This window comes from Equus przewalskii, chromosome X (assembly GCF_037783145.1).
Source record: "Equus przewalskii isolate Varuska chromosome X, EquPr2, whole genome shotgun sequence".
NCBI lineage: Eukaryota > Metazoa > Chordata > Mammalia > Perissodactyla > Equidae > Equus > Equus przewalskii.
Window position 1 is genome coordinate 17,285,269 of NC_091863.1, and position 20,193 is coordinate 17,305,461.

Sequence of the window (20,193 nt, forward strand, 5' to 3'; positions counted from 1 at the left end):
TATTGTCCTTGTCTGCCACATGTTGAGATTACCCAGCCCACAGAGTTTTTGGTGAGGATTTAATGAGATGAATTTGAAAAGTGCCAGCACATTGCCAAGGTCAGGGTTTGTATATCTAAAATTGGCATGCCAGTAATCCACAGGATAGCCAATCTGTCAGAAGACAAACAGAATATGAAGATTTGGTCAGGGGGGATATTTTGGATTTTTGCTCTCAAAAGACTTTATAAATTAAAACAATATTTTTGTGTATTAGAAAAAAGACAACCAATTTGGAAAAGTGTTTGGCAGTTTGTTGATATCTCCTATTGCCCAGAAATTTCACTCTTGATAAGATAAATGGATCCTTATGCCCACCAAAAGACCTGTACACCATGTTCATAGCAGCTTTATTCATAACAGCAAAAACCTGGAAAGAGCCTCATGTCCATCAACAGAAGAATAGGTAAATAAATTATGATATATCCCCACAATTGAATATTACACAGCAATGAAAAAGAACAAACTGCCCCATGTTGCAGTATGTGAGAATACCACTGACTTAATGCTTAGTGGAACACTGCATGCTTCCATTCATATAAAGTTCAGGAACAGTCAAATGAATCTAAGTGACAGAAGATAAAATAATGGCTACCTTTGTTGGGGGGATCGACCAGGAGAGGGGCCACAGGAAACATTATCTTGAGCTGGGAGGTGGTTGCACAGGTGATACATGTGTAAAAACTCATTGTGTTCTACCATTAAAATTTGTGCCTTTACTGTATGTATGTAGTACTTCAACATAAAGAGTAACAACCCCATTACCACCATAAAAGTTTTTGGAACAGCATGTAGCTTGCATAGACATTTTGGGCTTATAGCAGGTTACTTCAGGCCAAACCTCTAGAGGCATAGACCAGGGGTAAGCAAACTTTTTTTTTTTTTAAGATTTTATTTTTCCTTTTTCTCCCCAAAGTCCCCCGGTACACAGTTGTATATTTTCAGTTGTGGGTTCTTCTAGTTGTGGCATGTGGGATGCTTCCTCAGCATGGCCTGACGAGTGGTGCCATGTCCGCGCCCAGGATCCGAACCGGCGAAACCCTGGGCCGCTGAACCAAAGCACGTGAACCTAACCACTCGGCCACGGGGCCAGCCCCCAGCAAACTTTTTCTGTAAAAGGCCAGATAGTAAATATTTTTGGCTTTGCAAGCCATATGGTCTCTGTTGCAAATTCTCAACTTTGCCATTGCAGCCATAGACAATTCATAAACAAATGAGCATGGCTGTGTTCCAGTAAAACTGTTTACATGGGCTACAGTTTGCCAACCCCTGCTGTAGAGCACTGTGAGAGGATGAGATCCAGCTTCCAAAGTGCTTTGGATCTAATCAGGTGGTGGTACCAGGGGTCTGAGAGTGGTAGAGTGAACAGCTCACATTTGGTTTTCCTTTTTACTAACATGGACTATCTTTAGAATAAAATTAATTTCATATATTTAGTATAAATGTGTATCAGCAAAATGTCTCATTTCAATATTAGTTTTTATCTTCATACATTTCAAATCATGTTAAGAAATTATTTTAAGAAAGTAGAACCTTGGCTTGAAAACAAGCAAGGCCTAAGGGCTAAAAACCAATGATTTTATTATTTTTGCTGTTCTGCACAAGGGATTTGGCTGCCCCAGTTTAATCGTGGATATTCTGCTAAAGATAAGCCTTTGTCCAGAGGCTGTGCTTATGCTGGCATCAAACTATAGAATTAATCTTGAAATCAAACATAGATTTGTTTTGCTGTTAAGGAAATAATTGTTTCAAACTGGGAGAATTTCTCATACTTCATTGACTCTGCCTAAAACCATAAAGTGGAAGCCAGGTTAGTGAATACTCACTTACCTGCAGCCTCTACTGGAACTTAATGAAATGAAGTCCCTGAATCCACTTGATGCTCTGTTTGGGGACAATTTGGAAATAGTCTTCCATAGTTTTGGAGCTAGAGGGAGGAAACTTGAGTGGCCACTAATCTAAACTTCTAATTATCTAGAAGAGATCCTGACACTCAGAGTGATTCTTAGTAACTTTTTCCATTTATTCACTTAATATTTAGAGAGCCCTCCATGATTCTCACTTCCTGTATAGTCTCCTCTCACACTGAATAAGGCTGATCTCTGTAACCAATAGGATACTGTGGAAATGAACGGGGTGTGACTTTTGAGGCTAGATCATAAGAGGCATTGTGGCTTCTGCCTTGCTCTCTTGGATTGATCACTCTGGGGGAAGCCAGCAGCCATGTCATGAGGGCACTCAAGAAGCTGGTGGAGAGGTCTGCATGTGAAGAACCTGAGCTTTCCTGCCCATAACCAGCACCATGTGAGTGTGCCATCTTGGAAGCAGATCCTCCCGTCCAGCCAAGCCTGAAGATGACTGCAGCCCAGGCTGACGTCTTGACAGCAACCTCATGAGTGACCCTAAAACGGACCACCCAAATAAGCTATTTCTGAATTCTTGGACAGGAGAAACTGAGATAGTAAATGTTTATTGTTTTGAACCACTGTGTTTTGGGGTACTTTGTTACATACACAGCAAGAGCTAGCTAATATAGACATTACAGTCTGCCAGGTACTGAGTTCACTGCTGGGGTATATGATATGGTATGGTATAGTGGTTAAGAGTGTGGGCTTTGATTTTGAATCCTGGCTTGGCCACTAATAACTTGTAACCTTAACATCTTATTTGACGTCTTAAAGTTACTTAACATCTTTAAGCCTCAGTTTAATTATCTGTAAAATAGAGATAATAGTAGTGACTATCCTATAGGATTGTCATGAAGATTAAAGGAGGTAATGTATATAAAATGCTTGAAAGAGAGACTGGTTTGTAGTAGGTACTTAATAAATCTTAGCTATTAAGAGTCTTTTTGGGGCTGGCCCCGTGGCTGAGTAGTTAAGTTCTCGCATTCGGCTTCTGGGGCCCAGGGTTTTGCTGGTTCAGATCCTGGGTGAGGACATGGCACCACTCATCAGGCCATGATGAGGCGGCGTCGGACATGCCACAACTAGAAGGACCCACAACTAAAATACACAACTATGTACTGGGGGGATTTGGGGAGAAGAAGGGAAAATGTTTTTAAAAAAAGTCTTTTCTTTTGAAGAGTTGAGAGAGACAGACTTGTTACCAGTCATTTGTAAGACATCATGATTAGTGTGTGGCAGAACGGTGTGCAGTGCATCCTGGGAGCCACAGAGGAGGGGTGATTAATCTGGGGGAGTCAAGATTGGCTTCACAGTGAAAGTGACGTTTGAAAGGAAAAAGAAATTCTCCAGGCAAAGAAGGTAGGTTGAGACATGCAGGAGGAAGGATTGGCTGGTACAAAGGCAACAGACAAAGCAGAGCATGGTGCAGGAATGGCTGATGATATGGTCACAAATGCTGGGGCAGAGGCTGCATATGGTGGAGGGGGAGAAGGAGTGATGGGAGATGACATGTGGAAGAAGGAGATGAGGGCCTTGTAAGCCATACTGAGGAACAGGCCATAAGGAGCTAGTATAGTTTTCTTTGGGAGGCAAGAAACTTAAATTTTGCTTCCTTGGTCTTAGTCTTAAAGATCATGGCTTGGGGAGGAGGAATATTGAGGTCACTTAGAACAGTTAGGAGTTGGCAGATGGTTCAAGAGAAGGATAGGGAGGGTCTAAACCTAGGCAGTGACACTGGTGAGGGAGAGTAGGGGATGGTTCTTAAATAACTGTGTAGTGATAATACAGGTAGCAGTTTCCCAACTTTTCCATTGATGCTTTGAAAGACTCCCGTTAAATGGAGATTGCAGTTGTTCTGTGCAGCTACTCTTCACCAAGAACCATTAATGTGCCAAGCATCGCGCTGGGTGCTTTAACATATGTTATCTCTAATCTTCACAGTAGTTCTATAAGCTTGGCATTGTAGGCCCATTTTATAGACAAGGAAACTGAAGCTCGGAGAGGCTAAGTCACTTGCCAAAGACCACATGACTAGTAAACTGCAGGGCTGGGAGTATAACCCAGCTTCTCTGATTGCATGCTCTTAATCTTCACCCTATACTGTTCGATACTGAATAAGAAATGTGAGAATTCCATGAAATGATACATGTGAACACACTCTGAAAAGGTTAAGAGCATGATATAAATGTATGTTAGAGTAACCATTACTATGTCATGCCCTCACCTATGTGGTGGAGGATTGTTTCTGTTTGGTATGGAAACAAGCTATAGGATGTGGGGACAGCCAGGAGGTGAGGGTCACAAGGTCAGATGATCCCCAGGTTGTGCTGATTCCACATCCCAAAAGGCTGTCGTGTTGAGCAGCAGTTCATTATTGCCGCCTCGAAGAGCGCTGTTCTCTGCGAGCCCTTTGGCTGTGCCGGTGATCCCCTTGCATCCTTGGATTAGGGTAGAGTGGAGGGGGGTTATTTGAGAGATGCCATATTTAGATGTACTCTCTAAAAAGATTTTACTTCACAAAATTTACTATGAGATTTAAAAAGTTTTAAGTGAGCTGAAGTTATGAACAAACTACTAATAGTTTGCAAAATTGCCAGATGATGCACTTAGCAAGGTTCTGGGACACCTGCTACAACTATTTTAAGATGTTCTTGTCCTGGTCTAGTCCAGGACTCTGAAGGTCCTAATACAGCACCCCCCCCCCCCATCTCTGTTGCCTGACCAGAAAGGCAGCTAAGAATGACATTCTGATTAGTGCCACTGGAAGACAAAGGTGCCCTCAACTGGAATGCCCTGCAGTGGCATTCCTGTTACTGTGGTGAGTCCCAGGACCAATGCCTGGAGGGACACATTTGCCACCTGCAGGGCACTTCTGAAAACACACTTGTAGGACAGGATAAATGCTGTTTCCAGACATAGAGGACTGGGCACGTTTGCTGCAGGGCTGGTAGCATGAAAGCACAGAATGATTATTAGGGTCAATCTGATCAAAGAGCTGGGGTGTGAGTGGGACAGTCACAAGGAGTGACCTGGATGTGAGCCAGAGTGAGGAAAGCGCCGGGAAGCTGGGAAAGAGCCATGGTGATGGGAGACAGGAAGTCAGGGAGCAATCTCACTAATTTATCTTGATGGTCACAATCTCACTGGTTCTCCCTTGAAAAAATCAATTGTCTTTGACCCTTATTACAAAGTAGTTCATATTTATTGTAGGAACTCTGGAAAATTTTTAGATAAGCTAAAAAACTTAAGTTAATATCATCATTTAAAAATAGACATGATTAATAATTTTGTTGACTACTCTTCAAACTTATGTTTGTCTACACATATTTTAATATAGAAATTAAATATGACTCATCCAATAATTCTTTTTTCCCCACTGAACATTGTAACGTTAATATTTTTTCCATTATTACATATTCTAAGTCATCATGCATAAATTCCACAAAATAAAAGCACCTTAATTTCTTTAATTTCCTACCAATAGACATTCAGGCTGTTTCACTATTGTAGGAAAAAAACCCTCTGTGATAAGTTTTCTGGCCAAGTTTTTGTATAAATCTGAGACTATTTCTTTAGGGTAAATTCCTAGATGTGGAGGAATTGCTGAGTCAAATGGTATGCCCAATTTAAGGGTGTAAAAATACATCTTACTTGACTTGAGAAAAGTGGTACCAATTTATATTTCCACTAACAATAGATGAGATGGTTTTCTTTTTACCAAGTTACGCATTGTAAAGATGCTTTTGGAGGAGAAGAATAAAGAGACTCAGGGTTTTTTGGTCTAATTGATATGGGGGAAAATATTAGTCACATTTTCATTCTTGAGACCATGTCTCATGTCCAGATATGGATCAGTGAACCTACACAAGCATTTATTGAGCATCTACTGTATTCCCAGGCCTGGGCTGAACATCACTGCCTCTGGTGTCAGTTTTGAATACCTAGGACAGCAGCTGTGTGTATGAAAGGACCTGTTGGAATATGAGTAGAATATGAGATACTGAGCTTCAGAATGGGAGGAAATTTGTGTTTTCCCTGCCAGATGTTGAACTATAGCAGTGGTTCTCTCAAAGTGTGGTCCCTGGATCATCAGCGTGACTTGTGATAAATGGGCATCACTTGGTCCCATCCCTGACCTACTGAATCAGAAACTCTGGAGGTGGGCCAAGCAGTTTATGTTGTAACAAGATTTTAACCATCAAACCTCTGCTAGATACTGAAGTTTGAGGACCACTGAGCTATAAAAATAAGCAAATGCAAAAGAGGTCAAACTTGGTTCGGTAAAGGTAGGGGGGCCAATTCATCCTGGTTTGCCTGGGACTGTCCCAATTTTAGCACTGGAAGTTCTGAATCCCAGGAGCTCCTTCAGTCCTGGGCAAACAGGGATGGTTGGTCACCCTGGTAAAGAAGAGAAGGTTCTCTTTGTTGTAGTCTAAAGGTAATTATGGCAGAAAAATTACAGAAGGGCCAGAAGAGAAGGTTTCAAGATGGAGGGCAGATTTTAGAAGCTGCTTTCTGCTTGTCAGTTCTAGGCTGATAGGTACAGTGGCAGGAGGTTACCTGCAGGAAGCCAACAGATGGCTAAGGCATCTTGCTGAATCCCTTGACATGAGTCACAGCTGTTAGAACTTGATACTTTCTGGAAAGGAGAAGGTTGGCATTCACCAAACTACTGAAAGATGCCAAATTGAAAAAAAAAGCCACTATTAATCTTAGTAGTGATGACAATGAAATCTCTTTACAGCAAAAAACATAACCAGAAGTGCTTTGTAATTGCAGCAATTTCCATATCCCAACTGATGGCCCCCTAGATTCTAGAAGAGTGGTATCTGGCTTATCTAATCCTGAATAAGATGTAACACTCATTCTCTCTTAGAGTGAGCATTCATCCTGGATTTTCCAAGGCAGTTACACTTAAAACTCTTTTTGTCCTTTCGCACAATCATAATTTATAAGCTATGTAAAGTTTTCAGTTATAAAAGTATAGTCTGAAAAATTATAATAAAAACATCTAATCCTATGTTATAAGCATAGTGTTGAGGAGTGGTGAAGAGAGGAGAATGAGACGAGAGGGCTGACTTATAGACATCAGTTAAGTTGAATATAAGCAGTTCCTTATTTTTGCTAAACCAAGAGTTCTGAACATGTTTGTACATTAGAATCACCTGGGGAGCTTTTAAAACATACTGATGTTCAGGGCTCCATCCCAGAGACTGTGGCCTCATAGTGCTGGGGCAGGGGCTTGGACATGGGTATATTTTGAAAAAGCTCCCCAGGGATTCTAATGTGCAGTTGGAGTTGAGAATCCTTATCCTGACCTAAACCAATGGGTCTCACCTAGAGACCACCAGAATAACCTGGAGGGCCTGTTGAAAACTCTGGACGCCATCCCTAGAGTTCCTGATTCAGTAGGTCTGGAGTGGGGGCCCGATAATTGACATCTCTAACAAGTGCCCAGGTGATGCTGATGCTGCTGGAATGGGGACCACGGTTTGGGAACCACTGTCCTAAACCATTCCTACCTCAAACCCCAAGTGATCTTACAAACCATATCTTTTACCCATTAGTGTAGACGTGTGTATAGATAACCGCTCTCCCAAAACACCTCTATGCTTCTACTCCCTCCCATGTATCCATGTATCCTCCCATGTATTTCTTTTCCCTACTGAGTTTAAAACGTATTTCAATTAAAAAATATACTTCAGAGAGCTTTGATATGAGTTCACCTTCCTCTTTAGATCTTGCAAAATAGGAATTTTTTTCCTGGTTAAATCCTTTCTGTCACTGGATTGTGGGTTCTTGAGGATGTTTGTATGTTAAAAGCTTACCCATGTTGCTTGGAACATCATAGGTCCTCAGTAAATGTTAATGGTCAATGATTATGTATAGAAATTGCATCATCATAACCAAACCCAACTATTCCCAGTAGTTTTTGTAGTTGGATTTAAATATACTAACATCTCCAAAATTAGGGTTATAAAATGCGTTCACTTAGTGAACTATAGAGCTAGGAGCTATTGCGCAAGTCAAGTAAAATAATGAAATAGGTCAGAAGTAACTGCAAGTGAATCTCACCAAGAAGTATAATAATGTTGCTGATATAATGTATGTTGATACATCAGCAATAAACTCTGAAATGTGGATTGATACATGGATTAGTTCAGTTATATAAACATACACTTAGGCTTTTGAAAATAACTGTCATAACATGTACTAGAATAAAGTCACATTCATACATCAATAAATAAATGCAAAAGACCAAACATCCTGTTATTTGGTAGAGCTAATAATATAATACAATGTATTAATATAATCAGCTCCTTAGCAAAACTTCGCAAATGCCCATAGTGAAAGAAAACAGACAGATACATGCTTAATGGAAAACTCAAGTATATGTCTGGAGAAAGCAGCCACAGCAAATATGGAAATGGATTTAATCAAACAATTGAGTGTGTACTTTGGTCCACACATTCTAAAACCTATTGGATTCTTTAGAATTTTCCCCTCTGTCATTTTTTGCACTGAACTTATGTTTTCATTTGCCCCTGGCTGTGCCACTTCTGCCCCAGAGGCTGCTGGAGCGATCCTAGCCGAACAAATTCAGTAATGCTAATTCTTTCAAAAGAGTCAAATGAAAGATTCAATTTAAGAATGAACTCCACCCAAATTCAGATGAGTTTGAGTCACCTTGCATCATATTAGTAAATTTACAAAAGTTTTCTATAGAGAAAGTGAAGAAGCAGGTGCTCTGGGTTTTGAAGTCCAGCAGTGAAAGTTGGAGGCCTCCCATTTTGTTAAATCTGACCAAATGTGGAAACAACAGGAAAAGATGGTGAGTCTGACTACATTTGTCTTAAAATAATCACCATTTCTAAGTGTCAATATAAAAACACATACACATAAACTTCCAAATAACATAAAACTTTGGAAGGTAATGCTTTCAAAATATTTGCTGTGTGATGACGTTAAAGAATCAAACACTTGTGGATATGGAACTTAAAATTAATGTGACAGTTTCATGAAGCATACAAAAATGTAGGGAGAAGAGATTATATTTGTTCAGTATCGTTAGGGCCAAAGGACTCTGATCCAAATCAGTGTTTTGTCTGATTTTCTCTTTTCAGCATGTACCACCAACATAAAAAGGGAGATTGTCCTATTTTTATTCCTTGGAGGTAGGGCGGACTAAGAGGACACGGGTGATGGAACTTGCATGGAGCTGGGCAGGCCTGTTCATCTTGTTAATATCTGCATTCTCATTGAAAGTTTATTGGGAAAAAATGTGCTGACCTCAAAACTACACTAGTTCTTCCATGAATGCAAGAGAATGGAACTAACAGAATCTCTAATCTAGAAGGAAAATGCAAACCAGAATTGGAATAATGAAACGTATCCTCGTTCTGGTATTGAATATGGAAACTTCAGGATGTAGCACATTGGTAGTACTGACAGTATCATGTAATGTTTCAGACTTTGGCCAACAAGATGTACTCATAATTACAGGTAATGCTTAGCCCCAGTCACCCCTTTGAGTTTCACAAGGTGCAGATTCCATTCACTCAACAAATATTTATTGAGTGCTTGCCATGTGCCAGGTATTGTTCTAGCTCTGGAGCTATCACGGTGAAAGAATACCAAAAATAAATAAAAATCTATTTTGTTATGGAGCTTGCATTCTAGGTGAGGAAAGACAGACAGTAATTTATACAGAATAAGTAGAATGTAGAGTATCATAGATGGTGGTTTTATGGAGAGATGTAAAGCAAGAAAGGGGGGTAGGATAACACCTCTCTGCTTTAAAAATCACAGGGAATGCCTTAACGAGAAGGTTACATTCGAGCAAATATCTGAAGCAAGCAATGCAGACAGTAGTAGAAAGAAGAGAGAGGGGTGGGAAGAAAGGGGAATTATTAATTTTTTTCATGTTTCTCCATGAAACATGTGTCTTCATACAATGTGAATTTGCTATTTATGAATATATATGTTTGTGTTCTTAGGTCTGAGCTGTGGGGTAATGGGCTAATTTTGTTTTATTCTCCAGATTTGTCTATACTAAAAAACCTAATTAATGTGATATTACAGTAATAAAATGGATACTGAAACCCAGACACATCAAGGCATTTAACTTTTCCTGGAAAGCTGTAGCTGTAGTCAGGATATAACTTTATGACTATAAAGGTCAAATAGTTGACCCTGCCTGGGTTAATTGCCCACCGAATGTGATCAGTTCTTTGACAACTGTCTCCTAAACAAAAGCACTCTATGTGTTTTATGGTCAGCATTTTGCTAAGGCTCCAACTAGGTTAGTCAGTATTCACTGATAGGGGAGTTGTGAGAAACTCTAGTAAAAACAAAAGGTTGACCCAAGTAGAAAACCAAAAGCAGGCCTTAGTGGTTTTCCCAGGTGAAGATTTGAAAAGGAGAAATTTTTACTAGGAAATAATGAGGTTATTACAACATAGAGATACCAGTATTTTCTTTTGTCAGATTTTTAGTCTTTGGAATTATATAACCACAATCTGTATTTTTGCTTGAAATAGGAATGAAATTTGCTAGTGTTGACAAGTGCAAGAGCAAAATACTACCATGTGAGCTTAGTTAACTGTAAACTGTTTTTGGATAACCTTTAGAAGAATTTTCTATAATATACACACATTTATTTCTTTAAGAGTTAATTTTAATTACACAAGTTGATTACCTTTGACTAATCAAAATTTAAAACATTACATTTATGCCCAAAGCCCCTTTAACAACCCACCCCCATCCCAATTATCTGCAACAGATAACCACTGTGATCAGTTTGATAGGTATTTTGCAGACCTTTTTTGTGTATTTACATACATATACTCACACTGATAGGATAGTTATTTAAAAAATAGAAATGATATTTATATGTCTGTATCTGTGCCTTGCTTTGTTCCAACAACATGTCTTGGAGATTTTTCCATGCTAGAATATTAAGACCTACCTCTTTTCATTTGCTGTATAGCAGTCCATGATATGGTTATACCATAATTAAGTCATTCCCATCCTGTTGGACGTTTAGTTTGTTGCACACTTTTCTCAATTACAGCAATGCAGCAATGAACATATTTAGTCATGACTCTACAGAGCACACAAGCCAGTGAGTGGGCAGTGGTTCTTCGACCAGCAGCATCAGTGTCACAGGGAACTTGTTAGAGATACACATTCTTAGCCCCCTCTCCAGACTCACTGACTCAGAAACTCTGAAGGTGGAGCCCAACAATCTGTACTTCAGTAAGCCCTCCAGGTGATTCTGATGCCTGATAAAATTTGAGAACCACTGGCAGGAATATATGTATGTACATATATACGTAGATGCATTTGTGTACATATACAGTCAGTTCTGCTATAGCACGGTATCTATGTTCCTAGACATCACTGCACTATGCAAAATTGTGCTGTAAAAGCCATAGGGCTTATGGGCAAAATGAAATTAGGGACATAACAATCAAAAACTTTATTGGTGACACATGAAAACAAAAGCTAGGAGCCTCATAAAAATGATAGTACAGTTTTGTTGTTGTTGTTGTTAGTGCCTTCCAGTAGATTCTATCTCCTGGAGACCCTGTGTACAGCAGAGCAGAGCCCTGCCTGGTCTTTTTGCGCCACCCTCTACCTTTCTGGCACTGTATCAGACAATGCTCTGCTGCTATTTATAGGGTTTTCACGGCCAGTTCTTTCGCGAGTGAGTGACCAGGTCCTTCTTCCTAGTCTGCCTTAGTCTGGAAGCTCCGCTAAAATCTGTCCACCATGGTGACCCTGCTGGTATTTGAAATACCGGTGGCGTAGCTTTCAGTGTCACAGCAACATGTAGTCACCACAGTATGACAACCAACAGACAGGTGGTGTGGTTCCTTGACTGGAAAACGAACCTGGGCCTCGATGTTGAGAGCACCGAATCTTAACCACTAGACCACCAGGGCTGGCAGCGCAGTTTTACACGTGTTAAATAGATAAATACATAAATGACGCAGTAAATATGGTGCTTTCCCTTGACAAGACCTGAATTTGGCTTGTGGAAGTGGGTGTTGGAGAGCTTGCAGCTTGTGAGTTATAGTGTAGCGGTAGACGGTGGGTTATCTGAAATTGGGAGGAAGATTTTAACACCAGATGTGGGTGGATGTGGCTTCTGACACATGCGGTGAACTGAGGTAGCTGGTTCATGTTGGGATGTGTGCATTTTGTGTATTCCTATGCGGCCTCAGTACATTTGGGTGAGTTTTTCTGCTTTCATTTAACATTTCTCATGGACAAAATTGCACATAAGCAAACGTGAAATTGGAGTTATGCCCCCGTTTTTCCCCTAATATGTTCAATCACGTTGGAACAAATTTGCCTTTGCAATGGTAAGTGTTATAGCAGAACTGACAGTATATACCTATACATACATTTACACATATGTCACCCATAAAAGGACCCCATACAGGACTGAATGCTGTTTTTTCACTTAGTTTCTTTTCTTCACTTAATATCTCTTGGAGCTTTTTCCATATCAGCATGTAGTTACTCATTTTTAAAATGGCATTTAAACCATTAAGAGATGACTAAATTGCTCTTCAAACTGCTTGCAACAATTTACATTCCTACCAGTGTGCTTCCTGGCCAGTATTACCTATTATCAAATTTATTAATTTTTGTCAATCTAATAGTTTCTCTTTCCTCCCTCTCCCTCCTTTCCTATCGCTCATATGTGTGTGTGTCTGTATGTATGTAAATGTGTACATATATACACACACACATTTACTCTGTGAGGAATGCCTCCCGTAAATATACTGATAAAAAAGGATCTTTAAAGATGTGAAACAAGTGGTGAGGCAGTGCTGAAATGGGGGAAAAAAGAAAGAAAATGGATACGCAAGAAAATGTAAGAAAAGCCTGTTGAAAAGGGAAAGAGAAAGAATTCCATTTCCATTTATTTTTTACTTCTACCTTTGCTAAATACAACTTATCCACTTTATGAGATAAGATATTGAGTTCGCCCTGTTGGGATTCCATCTATCACTCTTGCCAGTTGACGTCTCCAAAAATGCAGCTTAAACTGTTAATCCATTCACTTTAGCAGAATAGTCCTGAGGGCATCAGATTCTGCTGTTGATCAGTGTTGGGTTCCATGGCCCTGACAAGTTGAGCAGATACAGCTGATCAGAGGAGTGTGCTGTCTGAGGCCTCTCATTGCAACAGCAGCAGAAATGAGGCTCATGCAGGTGTCAGATGTTTTCTGTAAAGAGGTTGGCAGTGGACACAAATGCTTCCAGCTGGGCACATTACCAAGCAGGAAAGCCATAATGATTTAATAATTAAATCACATTGGTTTATGATCATTGTTCTTAGTAGGGAATATCATTGCTTTTTGATGATATATTGTGTGAGATGGAATTTTCATGTAAACACTGTTATTTGCGTATATATATAATATATTTACATATATGTATCTCCAAGTCAGAATGACTTACTAAAAGTAATCATCAAAAAAGAGGATGGAATATTGATGTAAAGATGCCAAAGATATCAGAAAATGTAGAAATCATGAAGTTAATATGGCGTTACCCTTGAAAGTCAGATGCATTGTCCTTTATGTGAAAGCAGCAGGAAGAAAGAGAACTACTAGCTGGATCCATTGCTGTTTTGCAATTAGGATTTTGCACCTCGAATTCTCAAGCTATGACATTATTAAGAAAATAGAAGGAATATGTATACTAGTTATATAGAATTAACATTTCACTTCTAAATTAAGAACTTGCTTCCCTACCCTCACTTCGCCTCATAGTGCCTTGTCATGGAGGGGAGGTAGAATGTTGAGAGGGCGAGAGGGAAGAGAAAACATTTTAACTCATAAAAGAGCTTGCAGTCTCAAGGGGCCCTGAGCAGTGGCTCTGGAGCAGGCAAGGACACTGCAGAAGGCATCTCTCTCTCTCTGTCTCTCTTTTGTTACTGTGCTTTGCCTTCCCAGCTTGATAACTTGTTAAGTGCAGCTCTTAGGATCAACCCAGGGTACAAAATTTAGTGGTGAGTTGCAGCGGCAAAGCAAAACATTTCTCCCACTCACCTGCATCCAGAGCCAGCTACATAATTTGCAGGGCCCAGTGCAAAGTGAAAATGTAGTGGCTCCCTCTTCAGCAATCAGGAGAAAGTGCTGTTAAAGGTGCTAAAATATAAAGCTTTGTCCTGTCTTCCACGGTCCCTCTTTCTCTAGACTTGGCATGGTAGTTTTATTTACCATTTAATACCGTTATAAGTTGTAAGAAAAACTAAAATTTAAAATCATTAGCATAATTTTACCAAATTCATCTTTATATTGTGCAATGCCCATTTTAAATGTAAATATAAGAGCATTTAACTTGTATGTGGAATCACCAAAATCACAGTTTGTATTTTGTAGCTTGTACATGAATATATATTTTGTTCTTACCAGAATAGTAGAAATGTTGCACAAAACTAACTCAGCTCTTTTTATTTCACTTCTTAATACATGCACCTTCTACCAATACTCTCTACTTTTGGCTTACTGATATGTAAGGAAGGACTGAAAGGAAAAGAAACCATGAGTCACCCTGTCTCTCCCTGTCCTTCTATGTCATCTATTGCAGTGTAAATGGTTGGCTACTGCAGGGAAGTAAGAGGAGTAAGAAAGGATGTGATAGAGTTCCTTGTTCATTTGTGTTTCTTAGAATGCCATTGCCTTCTTTTGGTGATCAGAGCAAATTCTGGTTCCAGTAGAAGGAATTGCCCCTTGAGGCTGTCAGAACCCCCACCTATTCAGCCTAGATATAACATGCTTCCCTTGTACTCACTTTGAGTTTCACTGAATTCCCACGCGTTGTGGGTCTACTGGAGTTCTGTGCTCCTGGAGGGAAGCATCATGAATGCTGTATGCAAATGGGTCATCTAGGACCTGTGAGCATACATATCGTACTCCGGTCCTTTGCTCACATGCATGCTTCCTTATCTCCTCAGGCTCTAATTATGAAAGCAAGTTCAAAGGTAAAACTATCAAGGATTTCAAGATAGCAATAGCAGAGCATTAAACCAAGTGCAAGATCCTTCAGTGTGGGGCGTCCCGTGTGATTACACAGGTTGTGTGCCCATGAAGCTGGCCCTTTCTGTATCAGGGGAAGCTACTGGGCAGCTGGAGGCCTCCTGCACATGCTATGTATGAAGGAACTCGGTTCACAGCAGGTTGGACACTGCCAATAGTGTGTCCATGCAAAATGGGTTCTTTCTTTAAAACTGATACAATGCACTTATTTCAAACTCAGTTACATTAATATCCTCTTAGAGGCTGTTGCATGTCTTTGAGGGCTCCCAGCTCCACGAGGAGTACTTTTCAGGTGGGCCTTTGAAACCCCAAGGCTACAGCTGGAAGCAGGTAGTCATCATTGACTCAATCTCTCGATATCCCGTATAATTTTGTTTGTTTCTTTGTCTTTCTCCCAGGATTTCCAGCAGGAGAGCTCCAGAAGCCTTTCTTTTGGGGAACAGAATATCCTCGGTAAGTAAATTAGTAAAGAAACCAGTTATGGACAAGTAAGGAAGAACATGCTGCTTTGGCAGAGCACAGAATATAAAGTCAAAAAACCAAAGCTGATGATTGTTCAGCAAAAAGAGGGCATGGAACCTGGTGTGGGTTGGCCTGACTCTCACCATTTTAGGTATTTGTTTTCTCATTCTTGTTCTAAGGTGTGTGACTGAACAGGAAAGCCAACTTATACGTAGACAGCTTTCATTTTTATTTGTTTATTCACTTATATATTGACTCATACTACAAATATTTGGACATTGAAGGATTGTTAGAATTTGAGTTGATGGTGATGGGTCTAAAACCATTCCAAATGTAAGAAACAATGTGAGAAAAGGAAGGGAAAGTGCTTGTAGAATATCAGAGAGTCTAGTGTGGCTGGTCCAAGTGGTATATGAAGGGAAGTAACAGGAAAGAAGGTGGAGGTTTGATATTGGAGGGCTCTGAATGCCAGGTAAGGAGCTTGGGTATTAATAGGCTACAGCTTATTTGCTCAAAAACTTGCAATAGAACATGGGTAGCTATAGGAGTAAGAGTTCTATGTCCTCAGTGAAGCCATCCATCCTCTATTAAGATATCTGCTCAAAGAATAATTATTAAGCATCTTTTAGAAATATGCAGATACTGGAGACATGGTCATCACAGTCTAGTGAGATGGCTTCCCATACGTCCTTCTGTTCTGGATGGATAGCCTCCAGAACCAGTGAATTGATATCCTTTCTGCTCACATCACCTTTGCCCTCCCCTGAGTGTTGGGTCTAATTATGGGACATCAACAAGCAGAATTGTTTCCAGGGGAGAGAATCAGGATTGTAAATGGCCTAAGACAACATTTCCTAAAGTGTGTATTCTTTGAAGTAGTAATAGAGGCAAGTCGTCCTCCCATTCCTTTTACTTGAGAGAATCACAATACTTAGCAGCATAAAAATTCCCAAGAAGTTCTGCAAGAAAGAACCCTATTTAAATGTTTTTAACCCAGAGTTTCCTAAACTCCTCTTTTCCCTATATTTTGGGAAATGCTCGTCTAGAATTCATGACTGAAGAAAAAAAGTTGGAAGACCTTACAAAAAGAACACTTGAGGGAGAACCTCATAACTGTCTTCACATTTTTGAAGGAAAGTTAAGGTGACAGAATGATTTACTATATTCAGGGAGGTCAGCGGTGTTCAGCTAGAGACTACACTAGACCAACAGAAGACATAGGAAAGAGATTCCGGACTAATATTAGGAAGAGATGTTGTATTTAGAACCACCCAAACAGGGAATGGGCTACTTCAGAAAGGAGTGAGCTCCTGGTTATTGGCAATGCCCAAGGAGAAGTCTTAAAACAATTTGAACAGGTTTTTGTAGTGGGGTTTCATGCCTCTGAGAAGGGGTTGAACCAGCTGGGCTTAAAGCTGCTTCCAACTCTAGGATTTTTGTAAATTTCCAATTCAGACGTAGAGTAGCCTTTACTTGATGATCGTGTGAGATCGTGGTTGCTCCAGACAGCAGTACGGTTGTTTTGTTGTTGACAGAAAATCCTGTGCATATATTAAACCCATTGGGTAGTAAGAACAAAAAAGAAACCGAGTAGGTGGAAAAATAGTTGTCTTCTCCATTTTATTTTTGGAAGGGTGGATTTTCTCTGTAGGAGTCTTCTTATTTCTGGCCAGCCAGACACATATTAAAAGGCATACAAGTTTACTTATTTTTATAACATGCTAATTTAAATAATGTCCATTGATAAAATGGGAGATGTGAATTTAGTATTATGAAACCTTATCGTTGTCAGTCTTAGCTGTATAAAATTACTTTTTCTTTGTCTCTTGTCCAAAGGATTGTGATTATGTAACTGAGAATTGGAACTTACAATGATTCAATCATTTTCAGAATTCTCTATTATCTTTTGCAAATAGGAAGCTCATTGGAGCGGTCCCTCTTAGGGGACATTTATTGCAGAGCAGTTCCTCTAAGCTTCCATTGTTCATCCCTTAAATTCATCCAGTCAATAGCATCAACTGTGGGTTGTAGAGGACTGAGTACTATTCTCAGGGCTGAGAGGTCTGGAAAAACGGAATGTTACAGGCTGCACAGTGATAGCTACTGCTGCAAAAATTAGCACTATGTAAAATTACGAGTTGATCCCACACTGCTATGATAGTTCTATGATTGAAATGCATAATTTTACTCTTACTTCTTTAATGAAGGTTTGCAATGATGGAAAAACAGTAGGAAGCATTTTTTCAAATGCAAATTACCTTGCAGGAAAGAAATAACAAAGGAAAGAATTGCCACCAAGGGGAAAAATTAAATCTTACAGCACTTCCTTGGGTATAGTTGAGACAAACAATTAGCATGTTAAGGATCATTATGTCCTGTAATAATATGTTGCTTCAAAAATTCTCCTTCCTTCCACTTATGGGTCCTGTCTATTTGCTGGGTGACTTTGATGTTGCATGTCAGGAACCAACTGTGAAATATTTTTAGCATAATTGCAAATCTCAGGAAGAATCCTCATAACGAGGATTTTAAGTTGTTTGTAATCCTTGTCCACATGTTAAATGACTAAAAGAAGTTACATATAGATCTGTCACTTGCATGAAGTGGTAAAGTTAATTAATGAATTGGTTAAATCTTTGTTGCTTTCTTACTGTGTACTAGGTACAGAGCATTTAGCAGTGATCAAGTAGATAAGGGTTTGGCCTCCATGGAACTTGTAGTTGAGAGAGAAGATCCCAGACACACACGTGTGGAAGCCACTGTATCAATTTCTTCAGATATCATTAATAGGTTCTGTTTCAGTTATCTATTGCTACGTAACAAAGTGCTGCCACACAGCCACATATTGGCTCATGATTCTACAGTTTGGGCAGGATTCAGCTGAGACGGTTTGTCTGTTCTGTGTAGTGTTGGCTGGGGCTGCTCAACTGGGGCCGGAGGATGTAAGATGACTTTGCTCACATGTCTGGTGCCCTAGTTGGGCTGGCTTGCTGGCTGGGGTCTGGCAGGCCTCTCTCTTTAGAAGTCTCTCAACTTTTGACATCTCTTACTTGCTTCACTTGGCCTCTCTCTCTGGGGCTGGTTAGTCCAATTTCTTTACATTACAGCTGACTTCCAAGGTGGCAAAAAATGGAAGCTACAAGGCCTCTCAAGGCCTAAGCCCAGGAGTCACACCCGGCCCCTTCCGCTGCATTCTGTTGGTCACAGCAAGTCCCGAGGCCCATCCAGGTTCAAGGGGAAGGAAATAGATTGCCTCTTGATGGGAGGAGGGGCATATGCATTCAGACAGGTGGAATTGTCAGTGGTCACCTTTGTATGTAAGCCACCTCATGTTCCTTCAGAGGTGAAGAGAAATAATATAACACCTTTTCCGAACCTGGTTAAGGCTTCACAGGCTTTGCCATTCAGTTGTGAGCTTGTCAGTCACAGCAGCAGACAAACGTGACTACCTTTGAAAGCAGAGTGATCCCTTTTAATCTCTGCTTTATTCCTTTTTTATGACTACATTTGGAAAACAATTTAACTTCTAAGTCTATAGTGATTTTTCAACAGATTCTCAGATTAAAAAATAAATGGTATGTTTACTGACAGGATCTTTTCAAACCCTGCTGCTGCTTTGGGTGTTTATAAACTACAGCTGGAGCAGATTTAGAATCATAGAAACCTTAGGGCTGGAAGGGACTTGAGAACCCATCTCTTTCACATCCCTGATTTCACAAGGTAGGATGCTAAGGCCCATACATGAACATAATGAAAATGTTAGAATTTATATTTTTCTTTGTCCATTTCAATGAGAAGGGTGTGTTTACAGTTTTGTGAGTGTGGTTATTAGATTGTTATTACCATGGTTACTAGAAAACAGATTATCATGGCTTTTCATTGAAAAAAATTAAAGGATTATGCTCTGAGATTCATGATTGTAATTTTCTCCAAATTATATATTTATGCCATAGATCTCTGAGTTATGGTGCTATAGGAGTAATTGTTGGACATGAATTTACACATGGATTTGATAATAATGGTAAGTACTGGTTCATTGTATAAGCTGCTGCTTTTATGATAATGTTGACTATATGGATGTTAATTGTTGCTATTATCATTGCATAGTGGCATCCTCATAGATTGAAGATTATCCAAGGCAGTATGATTGCTGATTGAAAACTTTTCGCCATGTCTTGCTGTGATGCTTGCAATAAATAAATAATTGTTCCCATTGGTGATGGGGTAGAATGAAAAAAAGACCTTGTAATTTCAATTAAATTAGCTTTGCATTTAGATCAGGATTGCTGTGCTGCCACCATGGTTATAGGAATTGCTTTATAGCTTCTCCCCTTTGTCTTGATTTCTTTATTCACCATCTTGAGATGCTTTCCCTGGAGGTGTGAGCTCTGCTCCTAAGATGATTATACATGCTGCCAAGTTAGGACTCAGCGAGTTAGGACTCTGCAGCTTGGCTGACTGGTTCCTTTATACTATTTCAAGGATTATGCAATGCTTAATCTCTGTTTTTCTCTATGCTGGCATATATTCAGAATTTTTTTAAAAGGCTGTGCTTTCCTAATAATGCATAATATAGAATATACTGTGTATCCTGATGACATTTAAGCAAAAGGAAAGAGCAGAATATGGCATAAACTAAAGAAATGATTGCCCTTTGAGAATCATCATCATTTTTAATCAGCATTCCTTCCTCCTCTAACTTTGGAGTATTATTGGAAATCCACA

At 39.7% G+C, this 20,193-nt stretch overlaps 1 protein-coding gene across 3 annotated transcripts in view; it reads left to right on the forward strand.

The window, feature by feature from the left end:
* The window catches only part of PHEX (phosphate regulating endopeptidase X-linked), a 195,154-nt gene that overhangs the window by 155,064 nt on the left and 19,897 nt on the right, over positions 1-20,193 (forward strand). For all 3 annotated transcript variants that reach the window (XM_070603463.1, XM_070603465.1, XM_070603464.1), the window contains 2 exons: positions 15,405-15,459; positions 19,422-19,489. In XM_070603463.1, the coding sequence (XP_070459564.1) occupies positions 15,405-15,459; positions 19,422-19,489 (123 nt within the window). The remainder of the gene's footprint in view (positions 1-15,404; positions 15,460-19,421; positions 19,490-20,193) is intronic.